At 48.0% G+C, this 12,326-nt stretch overlaps 1 protein-coding gene across 1 annotated transcript in view; it reads right to left on the bottom strand.

Moving 5' to 3' along the window:
• The window catches only part of FREM1 (FRAS1 related extracellular matrix 1), a 261,719-nt gene that overhangs the window by 45,307 nt on the left and 204,086 nt on the right, over positions 1–12,326 (bottom strand). Inside the window, exon 30 of the mRNA XM_073667873.1 lies at positions 2,694–2,843. Within this exon, the coding sequence (XP_073523974.1) occupies positions 2,694–2,843 (150 nt within the window). The remainder of the gene's footprint in view (positions 1–2,693; positions 2,844–12,326) is intronic.

Raw genomic sequence — 12,326 nt, 5'->3', positions numbered from 1 at the left:
TAAGCTTTCTGGCCCAGCACACGGAGGTGCACGCCACTTACCAGACGCACCATATTCATTAAGTGGTGTACGCATCTTAATTAATTTGGCGCCGTGTACTCTGTCAAGACTGGTATAGCATGAGCTTGCACTATGTCAGTCTTGATGAATCGGCCCCATAAGTCTTCATTGAATACAGATTTTACCGATGAATTGAAAATGAATGATCAATCTAAGAGGAGATAGAAGCAGATTTATCTGATGAGATATATTACAAAGTTACTTATTTTCACGTGTACTATTGATTTATGAAATAATAATTAAAACGATGGTGAAACTGTCAGCAAATGTTCGTAGCAATACTAGGATTGTGTAATATTCTTAACTTTTTCACTCTTAGTCATTAAATTCAAGTTTCCAAGGAGCTTTGTACACTATAAACCACATTGTCTAACATTTTTTTTACCAATATTCTTTGTTTTTAATAATTAAATGTTTTAAAAAGTAGTTTGATTTTATTAATAGTGTTTTCTTTTTTTATTATTAATTATTTGTGCTATATTGGGGCTGCAGGGTGTAGGAACAGTAAGCAAAAATATCTCTACGGCCACGCTCAGTATTTGGTCAGTATTTTACATCAGTATTTGTAAGCCAAAAACAGGCATTCCTCACATGTATTAAAGCTATCAAACAGTTGCAAATCATGAGCACTTAGTGACTAAAGCTAGTGATGAGCGAGCATGCTCATTACTCGAGATTTACGAGCATGCTCGGGTGTTTTACGAGTATCTTCAGCGTGCTCGGTGTTATGTTTTAGTCACTCCGTGCTCATGATTTGCAACTGTTTGACAGCTTTAATATACGTGAGGAATACCTATTTCTTAGGCATTCCTCACATGTATTAAAGCTGTCAAACAGTCGCAAATCATGAGCACGGAGTGACTAAAACCTAATACCGAGCACGCTGAAGATACGCAGTGAGCACCCGAGCATGCTCGCCGAAAGGGTTAACAGAACATACTCGCTCATCACTAACTAAAACATAACACCCGAGCACGCTGAAGATACTCAGAAAACACCCAAGCATGCTCGTAAATCTCGAGTAACAAGCATGCTCGCTCATCACTAGTGGTGACGTGTTTCTATTATACTTTTCCTCTGATTGCTCCACTCCTGGTTTTGGCTCACAGATACTGATGTAAAATACTGACCAGATACTGAACGTGTGAATGTCGCTAGTGAAAATAATTTGTGGCTGTCGATGATAAGATGAAGTGTCTGGAACTGTGTAAGTTCTTGCAGCGCCTGCTGACCTTATGCTTTTAGCTTTTCTAGAAACACCTAGCGACCGCTGCTGAAAGGCTCTGGTGCCCACAGCATCTTGTCAGTGGTGGCAACCACCATATTATCAATTAAAGTTTTAGAGTCAAAGAGAGCTGACAGCCTCCCAAGCTGTTCTATCATAAGGCATGAATGCGGTATATGTAGCCACAAAAGTAGAGGAGGTGACAGGCTCCCGCTAGGAAGGTTAAATTTAAACCAACTATTATAAAGGTTGCTTGATCTGACCGTTTTTTCTAGTAGCCTATACTTGGAAATATGAAAACAATATTTTTTATATTTTTCCTCCAGTGGAGAAAAAAAAATAAACTAATTAATCCATTATTAAATATACAAAAATGTTATTATATATATATATATATATATATATATATATATATATATATGTATGTATATATATATGTATATAGTGTATTGGGGAGCAGATGGAGGGAAATATCACTTGAGGTTTGGGCCCCTGATCATTTAGGACCCCAGCATTGCCCCTGCAATATTTTTTCGTATTTCATTTTCCTCTGTAACAGGCTTTCATATCAGAGCCCCGCATACAAATTCAGCCTCCTGAGTGCACTGTAGAGCTGATTTTCCTCGGTGCCTGGCAATCACAAGATGGTGAAGACGGGATGGCAAGTGTCTCAGTTGCTCTTCTAACTGTATACTAATTCAGTACTGTGTAATAAACTGTCTCTGACTTCTCTATGGGGAGAGAGGCTGCCTCCTGCAGCTGCATGATCTCAGTTCAACTCCTCAAGATCATACTAAAATGTCAGCCAGAAACACCGTGTCGGCAAATTGAGATTCTGATTTGGCTTTTATCCCAAGTCATATCGCACGACTCGTTAAAGGGTCAATTGTGACTTTTTTAGGATTGTTGCTTCCAATAGGTGGCGCTATAGAGTTCAAGTCCTCTTTTTCTCTGAAGAGGCAATTTGTATATAAAATGTCTTTGTGACTTACGTGTGAACCCTTCCTGAAATTTTGAAATGTTTTGTGCTCTGCAAGTCGTTAAGAATAATGTCATCACACAAAATGATATCCCCTATTTTAGCATTTATTTCAACATGGTACAGAAATGACTGTATTGCACCACACACCTATGTAATGTGCATTTGCCATCGATTTAGCTCAATAAACCTTTTACAAATGAGGTTTATACCTGACAACACTACACGCTGGAGTCACATACAAATAAACTTAGCTGTTTTATCTAATAGACTGTACCGATGTCTATAGCATAATGGTAGCCACAATTCAAAAGAAACACCTACTTTGTTATGAAGGTTATCATTACCGGTGACAATTTGTTACTGAAAAGGGGGTAGAATTTCTGCAAAGACTGTTCCAGATTTTAAGATGGAGATCAAAAAGAATACCTCCTCTGGGGTCCACAATTTTCACTACAGCTCTTGTATTAGTGCCAAGAACTGCATTCACGGGAGAATTTAGAATCACTTCAAAGGTCTCATCGTCCTCTTCTAATCCATCCTGGGTAATTGCTATATTCCACGTCTTGGTTGACACTCCTACAACAAGTAAACATTTCAATTACTCTTTTAATTACTATTTCAAACAACCTGGTGATCGAGAAATATATTAATTAGCATGTCTGCAGTTAGATGGGAAGAGACGATGGATGCCATTGTGCCTGCAAAAATCTGATTGCATTCCTGCTGTTATCTCGTGTCACAGAACACGCCTGCAGAAGCTTGCGGTGGGTCCCATTTAACCCTTTACATGCCATGTAATGCATAATAAAGTTACATAGAGGTGTATGAAAAGTGCTATGGTCCAGCCATTGACTGACTGTACTGACAAGATACTAGTGAGCATTGCATGCTGTCACCAGTTACAATTCAGTCCTCGAGCTGAAGACTTATGGACTCCTTTATACATTCTGCGCTTATTCTTTTCCTAATATGTCTTTATATGTTCAGAGAATAAGATCATTTTTATGTTACATAGCACCAAACTGTAACGGGTCTGGGAGGTGGAACCTCTGAGCAACTATACAAAGGGGCAGTCCTTGTAAGGAAGCGGGTGGCTCCCAGGGAAGGCGGGCAGGTAGTCACGGCAAGTGACATGGACAGTCTCTGGGTAGAAGGGCAGGAGGTCACGGCAAGTGACGGGGACAGTCTCTTGACAGGCGGATGGTCACGGCAAGTGACAGCAGGGTAAGAGTCTCTAGACGGGCAGGTGGTCACGGCAAGTGACAGCAGGGAAAGAGTCTCTAGACGGGCAGGTGGTCACGGCAAGTGACAGCAGGGAAAGAGTCTCTAGATAGGCTAGCAGGCAGGTAGCAGGTGAGCGCTCCCAGGTGAGCGGGCAAGAGTCTCTGGACAGGCAGGTGGTCACGGCAAGTGACGGCAGAGGCTCCAGGTAGGCTAGCAGGCAGGTAGCAGGTGAGCGCTCCCAGGTGAGCGGGCAAGAGTCTCTGGACAGGCAGGTGGTCACGGCAAGTGACAGCAGAGCCTCCAGGTAGGCTAGCAGGCAGGTAGCAGGTGAGCGCTCCCAGGTGAGCGGGCAAGAGTCTCTGGACAGGCAGGTGGTCACGGCAAGTGACGGCAGAGCCTCCAGGTAGGCTAGCAGGCAGGTAGCAGGTGAGCGCTCCCAGGTGAGCGGGCAAGAGTCTCTGGACAGGCAGGTGGTCACAGCAAGTGACGGCTAAGCCTCCAGGTAGGCTAGCAGGCAGGTAGCAGGTGAACGCTCCCAGGTGAGCAAGTAAGAGTCTCTGGACAGGCAGGCAGGTATCTGTCAGGTACTTCCTGGTCCGCAGGCCGACTGATCCATAGACAGACTGGCAGGTGCTGGTAGGCAGACTGTCGGACCACAGGATAGCAAGCAGGTAAGCAGATATCAGGCAGGTATCAAGCAGGAATCTGGCAGGTGACTGGCAGGTAACTGGTAACGGGACCTGAGGGCTGAAGCAGAGTTGAAAGGCTTTGCAACAACATTGCTCGGGCACCTCCATTTTGGAGGAGGTGCCTTATATATGGTGAGGTCCTCCGGCCATTGGCCGGGGACTCCTTAGGACGGCGCGCGCGGCTCCTTTAAGAGAGGGGAAGCGCGCGCGCGCCCTGAGCACAGAGGCCGGGAAGCAGCGCGCGCTGCCAGCAGAGCGGGAGGAAGACGCCGGGCACGGAGCGGAGAGGTGAGGGGAACGGCGTCCCTGCCTAGCAGGAGGCAGGGACGCCGACGCTACAGTACCCCCCCTTTAGGCCCCCCCTTTTTTAGGCCAGACAGAAATTTATCAAGGATGAGCGGGGCATGGATGTTCTCCCGGGGCTCCCATGTTCTCTCCTCAGGACCAAACCCCTTCCAATCCACTAGAAAAAAGGTCCTTCCTCTTACCCTTTTGGTGGCCAGAATGTTCTCTACCTCAAACTCGTTTTCAGCGGAAACCGGAGCAGGAGGCGTACCTGTAGACTTGGAAAAAGAGTTAAGTATCACGGGTTTGAGTAGAGATACATGGAAGGAGTTAGGAATCCGCAAATTGGCCGGGAGTCTCAATTTATAGGCCACCGGGTTGATTTGTTTGATAACTTCCAGTGGGCCGATGAACCGAGGCCCTAACTTGTAGGAAGGAATCTTGAGCCGGACATATTTGGACGAGAGCCAGACCTTATCTCCAGGATGGAATTGTGGTGGATCCAGACGTCTCTTGTCAGCCTGTTTTTTCATCCGCTCGGATGACTGAAGAAGTGCGGATCTGGTACTTTCCCAAATGGAGGAAAATTCGTTAATGAGAGATTCCGCAGCCGGATTGTCCACCGAGGCGGAGACGGGAAACGGGATCTGAGGATGCTGACCGAAGACTACAAAAAACGGGGATTTGGAGGAAGATTCGCTCTCGTGATTATTGTAAGAAAATTCGGCCCACGGTAAAAGATCCACCCAGTCGGAATGGTGAGCATTAACAAAGTGCCGGAGGTAACTGGTTAAAATTTGGTTGATCCGTTCTACTTGGCCATTGGACTGTGGGTGATAAGCAGAAGAAAAGTCCAAGGTGACCCCCAGCAGTTTACACATGGCTCGCCAAAAACGAGAGGTGAACTGTACCCCTCGGTCGGATACGATGTGGAGAGGAAGACCATGAAGACGGAAGACATGATGGATAAAGTCTTTAGCTAACTCTGATGCAGACGGGAGACCCGGCAGGGGAATAAAATGAGCCATTTTGGAGAAGCGGTCAGCGACCACCCATATGACCATACAGCCGGCAGAGACAGGGAGGTCCGTAATAAAATCCATAGCTATATGCTGCCACGGGGCAGCAGGTACAGGAAGAGGAAGGAGACGGCCGGCTGGCAGATGTCTCGGAACCTTGTTGCTGGCGCAGGACACACAGGCTGAAACAAAGTCTATTGCGTCCTTGTGCAGGGTAGGCCACCAGTAATGCCGGGTAATAAGCTGGAGGGCCTTTTTCTGACAAGCGTGGCCAGCTAGCTTGGACGAGTGTCCCCAGTGTAGAACCTTCTCACGATCAGGAACAGTTATGAACGTCTTACCGGGTGGAAGACGATTTAGATTCACGGGGGCCACCTGCATTACTTTGGCAGGGTCGATGATGTGTTTAGGCTCCTCCTCAAGATCAGAGACCAAAAAGGATCGGGATAAGGCATCAGCTTTGATGTTTTTGTCAGCCGGGCGAAAATGAAGAATGAAATTAAAGCGGGCGAAGAACAAGGACCGGGTTAAGTCTCTGGGCACTCTGGAGGGAAGCCAAGTTCTTGTGGTCCGTGTAAATTATTACCGGGTGAAGAGCCCCCTCGAGCAGGTAACGCCACTCCTCCAGTGCCAGCTTAATGGCCAACAATTCTCGGTCTCCTATAGAATAATTGCGCTCCGAAGAGGAGAAGAGTTTGGAGAAGAAGCCGCAAGTTACCATTCTTCCGGAAGACGACTTTTGGGTAAGTACTGCTCCGGCTCCGGAGGAGGAAGCGTCGACTTCTAGAAAGAATTGTTTGTTGCCGTCCGGACGATCCAGCACAGGGGCGGAGGAAAAAGCTTGTTTTAAGGAAAGGAAGGCCTCCTCTGCTTCGGGCGGCCATTCTCTGGGATTAGCACCCTTACGGGTGAGCGCCGAGATAGGGGCAGTCTGGGAAGAGAAGTGCGAAATGAAGAGGCGGTAGTAGTTGGCGAAGCCCAGGAACCGCTGAATAGCCTTCAACCCCTCTGGTCGGGGCCACTTCTCGATGGCAGACAGTTTCTCAGGGTCCATTTGTAGGCCTGTCTGAGAGATTATGTAGCCCAGAAACGGAAGCGAGGTCTGCTCAAAGAGGCACTTCTCATATTTAGCGTAGAGGTGGTTCTGCCTGAGCCTGAGCAGGACCTGACGAACGTCCCTCCGGTGAGTGAGAAGATCCGGAGAGAAGACCAAGATGTCGTCCAGGTACACCACCACGCAGGAGTAGAGAAGGTCACGGAAGATGTCATTGACCAACTCTTGAAAGACGGCGGGAGCGTTACAGAGACCGAAGGGCATTACAAGATATTCATAGTGGCCATCCCGGGTGTTGAATGCCGTCTTCCATTCATCCCCCTGACGGATACGGACCAAATTATACGCCCCACAGAGGTCCAGCTTGGTGAAGATTCTAGCCCCCCTCAGACGGTCAAATAATTCAGGAATGAGCGGAATGGGGTATTTATTCTTCACTGTGATCTGATTAAGGCCTCTATAGTGTATACAGGGACGGAGTGAGCCGTCCTTCTTTTTGACGAAAAAGAAGCCTGCTCCCGCCGGGGAGGTAGATTTCCGGATAAATCCCCGGGCCAGATTCTCCTCAATATATTCAGACATGGACCGGGTCTCAGCAGCGGACAAAGGGTAAATACGCCCACGGGGAGGAGTAGCGCCGGGCATCAGGTCAACTGGGCAGTCGTATGGTCTATGAGGGGGTAATGTCTCTGCTTCTCTTTTATTAAAGACGTCGGCAAAAGAGCAATAGGGAGCCGGTAGGCCAGGTAGATTGGCTGGGGTAGGAGAAGGACGAGCAGGATGAACGGGAACTAAACAAGTCTTATGGCAGTCCTGTCCCCAGCGAAGAACTTCTCCGTTCTGCCAATCAAGCACGGGTGCGTGTCTCTGGAGCCAAGGTAGGCCTAGCAAGAGGGCGTGAGAGAGTCCAGGCAGAACATGGAAGCAGATGCTCTCAGAGTGCAGCATTCCCACCTGCAGAGTTATGGATTCGGTGATGAGTTGGATGGGATGTGGTAAGAGGCCCCCATCCACGGCGGCGACAGATAAGGGTACAGCCAGAGGTTTGGTGGGAATGCGGTATTTCTCTACCAGGGACTGAGAAATGAGATTTCCGGCAGCTCCAGAGTCAAGTTGAGCCAGTTCAAAATAACGGTTCTCCCCGCAGATGATAGAGACCGACAGCATTAGAGATGGAGAGGGTTTATTTCTGTCTAGGGTAACCTCTCTGAGCGATCCTAGACACAGGCGTTTCCCGACCTCTCCGGGCAGGAACGGATCCGGTGCTCCTTACTGCCACAGTAGAAGCAGCTCCCCTCGGCACGGCGTAATTCTTGACGGGTCTTGACCATCTTGGTCTGGTCGACCTGCATAGGCTTGGGTGAGTGCGCCGGAGGAGTAACGGAGGAAGTGACGGATCTCTGGAAGGTAGGGGCAAGGCTTGGAAACCTCCTCTCACGGGTGACCTCTTTGGTGCGCTCCTGGAACCGGATGTCAATCCGGGTGGCAAGTGTAATTAAGTCTTCGAGAGTGGTAGGAATGTCCCGACCGGCGAGTTCATCTTTAATACGGCCGGACAGACCCTCCCAGAAGACGGACACCAGGACGTCGTTATCCCAGGCAAGCTCCGAAGCAAGGGTACTTAACCGTATGGCATATTGGCCCACGGTGAGACTTCCTTGGCGGAGGCGTAGCAGAGATGAGGCGGATGAGGTCCTCCGTCCTGGTTCGTCGAAGACCTTCCGGAAAGCCGAGAGAAAGGCTGGCAGATTGGACACCAGGGGGTCTCCTCTCTCCCATAGAGGATTTAGCCAGGCCAGCGCCTTCCCCGTGAGATGGGACATGATGAAGGCTACTTTGGCTCGGTCGGTGGAAAACTGGTGTGCCAACAGTTCGAAGTGCAGAGTGCACAGGTTAATGAAGCCCCGTGCCTGACCGGGATCTCCGCCAAAACGAGGCGGGGCGGTGAGGCGGGGACCGGGAAGAGATGCCATGGAATTGATGGGCAGCGGCGCTGCCGGGGTAGGAGTCGTGCGACTGGAAGCTGGTCCCGAAGATGTAGTCAGTGTGTCCAGACGGGAGTTAACACTACGCAGGTGGCTCAGGATGGACTCCTGTTGGGACCTCTGACGGGACAGTTCATGGCATAGGTCCGAGAGCGAGGGAGCTTGGGTGCCACCGGGTTCCATGGCCCGAGCAAACTGTAACGGGTCTGGGAGGTGGAACCTCTGAGCAATTATACAAAGGGGCAGTCCTTGTAAGGAAGCGGGTGGCTCCCAGGGAAGGCAGGCAGGTAGTCACGGCAAGTGACAGGGACAGTCTCTGGGTAGAAGGGCAGGAGGTCACGGCAAGTGACGGGGACAGTCTCTTGACAGGCGGATGGTCACGGCAAGTGACAGCAGGGTAAGAGTCTCTAGACGGGCAGGTGGTAACGGCAAGTGACAGCAGGGAAAGAGTCTCTAGATAGGCTAGCAGGCAGGTAGCAGGTGAGCGCTCCCAGGTGAGCGGGCAAGAGTCTCTGGACAGGCAGGTGGTCACGGCAAGTGACGGCAGAGCCTCCAGGTAGGCTAGCAGGCAGGTAGCAGGTGAGCGCTCCCAGGTGAGCGTGTAAGAGTCTCTGGACAGGCAGGTGGTCACGGCAAGTGACGGCAGAGCCTCCAGGTAGGCTAGCAGGCAGGTAGCAGGTGAGCGCTCCCAGGTGAGCGGGCAAGAGTCTCTGGACAGGCAGGTGGTCACGGCTAGTGACGGCAGAGCCTCCAGGTAGGCTAGCAGGCAGGTAGCAGGTGAGCGCTCCCAGGTGAGCGGGCAAGAGTCTCTGGACAGGCAGGTGGTCACAGCAAGTGACGGCTAAGCCTCCAGGTAGGCTAGCAGGCAGGTAGCAGGTGAACGCTCCCAGGTGAGCGAGTAAGAGTCTCTGGACAGGCAGGCAGGTATAAGGCAGGTATCTGGCAGGTACTTCCTGGTCCGCAGGCGGACTGATCCATAGACAGACTGGCAGGTGCTGGTAAGCAGACTGTCGGACCACAGGATAGCAAGCAGGTAAGCAGATATCAGGCAGGTATCAGGCAGGTATCAAGCAGGAATCTGGCAGGTGACTGGCAGGTAACTGGTAACGGGACCTGAGGGCTGAAGCAGAGTTGAAAGGCTTTGCAACAACATTGCTCGGGCACCTCCATTTTGGAGGAGGTGCCTTATATATGGTGAGGTCCTCCGGCCATTGGCCGGGGACTCCTTAGGACGGCGCGCGCGGCTCCTTTAAGAGAGGGGAAGCGCGCGCGCGCCCTAAGCACAGAGGCCGGGAAGCAGCGCGCGCTGCCAGCAGAGCAGGAGGAAGACGCCGGGCACGGAGCGGAGAGGTGAGGGGAATCTTGTGTATTGCTACTACACACAATGATGAAGCTCTATCTAGTAGAATGGTAAGAAGTTGGAATCCTCTAATTTAGAAGGGTTTCCTAGGAATAACTTTTTATGGAAAAAGCTTGCCTAGAGTAAAAATATAATAATAAGCTTTACCTGCCTACCGCTTCTCCAGCCCTACCTAACCGCTGCTGTCCCTGGTCTTTGTTGACAGGTTGCAGTCATGACGTCATCACTACAGCACATGACATAATGTAGCCAATCACTAGGTTCAGCAGTGATGCCAATGTAGTCCCCACAAGACAAATGAATCCAGTGGTTGGCTGCAGCAGTCACGTGCTGGAACCTGTCAACAAAGACCAGAAGCAGTGATTGATGAGTAAAAGTAATTTTCTTATTTCTATCCTGGGAAATTTATGCTGGAAAAAAAGTTAATCCTGGAAAGCCCCTTTAACTTTATGGTTGTTTCAACGGTATATACGGTATATATATAAATATATAGGTGTATACATATATATACAGTACAGACCAAAAGTTTGGACACACCTTCTCATTTAAAGATTTTTCTGTATTTTCATGACTTTGAAAATTGTACATTCACACTGAAGGCATCAAAACTATGAATTAACACATGAGGAATTGTATACTTAACAAAAAAGTGTGAAACAACTGAACATATGTCATATATTCTAGGTTCTTCCAAGTAGCCACCTTTTGCTTTGATGACTGCTTTGCACACTCTTGGCATTCTCTTGATGAGCTTCAAGAGGTAGTCACCAGAAATGGTTTTCACTTCACAGGTGTGCCCTGTCAGGTTTAATAAGTGGGATTTCTTGCCTTATAAATGGGGATGGGACCATCAGTTGTGTTGTGCAGAAGTCAGGTGGACACACAGCTGATAGTCCTACTGAATAGACTGTTATAATTTGTATTATGGCAAGAAAAAAACAGCTAAGTAAAGAAAAACGAGTGGCCATCATTACTTAAGTTTATCCAAGTCACCAGCCTCAAAAATCGCAGGTTAACAGCAGCTCAGATTAGAGACCAGGTCAATGCCACACAGAGTTCTAGCAGCAGACACATCTCTACAACAACTGTTAAGAGGAGACTTTGTGCAGCAGGCCTTCATGGTAAAATAGCTGCTAGGAAACCACTGCTAAGGACAGTCAACAAGCAGAAGAGACTTGTTTGGGCTAAAGAACACAAGGAATGGACATTAGACCAGTGGAAATCTGTGCTTTGGTCTGATGAGTCCAAATTTGAGATCTTTGGTTGCATTCACCGTGTCTTTGTGCGATGCAGAAAAGGTGAACGGATGGACTCTACATGCCTGGTTCCCACCGTGAAGCATGGAGGAGGAGGTGTGATGGTGTGGGGTGCTTTGCTGGTGACACTGTTGGGGATTTATTCAAAATTGAAGGCATACTGAACCAGCATGGCTACCACAGCATCTTGCAGCGGCATGCTATTCCATCCGGTTTGCGTTTAGTTAGACAATCATTTATTTTTCAACAGGACAATGACCCCAAACACACCTCCAGGCTGTGTAAGGGCTATTTGACCAAGAAGGAGAGTGATGGGGTGCTACGCCAGATGACCTGGCCTCCACAGTCACCAGACCTGAACCCAATCGAGATGGTTTGGGGTGAGCTGGACCGCAGAGTGAAGGCAAAAGGGCCAACAAGTGCTAAGCATCTCTGGGAACTCCTTCAAGATTGTTGGAAGACCATTTCCGGTGACTACCTCTTGAAGCTCATCAAGAGAATGCCAAGAGTGTGCAAAGCAGTCATCAAAGCAAAAGGTGGCTACTTTGAAGAACCTAGAATATAAGACATATTTTCAGTTGTTTCACACTTTTTTGTTAAATATATAATTCCACATGTGTTAATTCATAGTTTTGATGCCTTCAGTGTGAATGTACAATTTTCAAAGTCATGAAAATACAGAAAAATCTTTAAATGAGAAGGTGTGTCCAAACTTTTGGTCTGTACTGTATATATATGCCAGATATTGAGAAAAACATGCATATGTGTATTTTTATATAGTGTATGTAAACTTCTGGTTTCAACTGTATACACATACTGTATATACACACACGTGGAAAAAAAGGCAGATGGCCCACTATATAGATATTCAAAATGTGAACAATCTTTTTTGCAAAACAGCAAAGTTTTGACTCCAAAGAAACATTATCAAGCAATTAATTTAATGCAATAAACACACATATAAAAGTATGCTCTTTTACAATGGCATCATAAAATGATTAATCAATAATTTTATATATAATTTTTTTATACATTCTTTCTACTACTTTTTTCCACTATGCGTTATTTACCTTGGGAACTCAGAGGTTTTAAGCTGGAATGCCCACTTCCCAATATGGGGAGTATATTATCTGCTTCTGTTTTTTTCCATGATTTCGTTGGATTTCATCCAACTTTTTGAGATGGCC

Source organism: Phyllobates terribilis, unplaced genomic scaffold, assembly GCF_046119375.1.
Source record: "Phyllobates terribilis strain yellow unplaced genomic scaffold, ASM4611937v1 Scaffold_1__5_contigs__length_1240528914, whole genome shotgun sequence".
Taxonomy (NCBI): domain Eukaryota; kingdom Metazoa; phylum Chordata; class Amphibia; order Anura; family Dendrobatidae; genus Phyllobates; species Phyllobates terribilis.
This window is presented reverse-complemented; position numbering and strand designations above follow the sequence as displayed.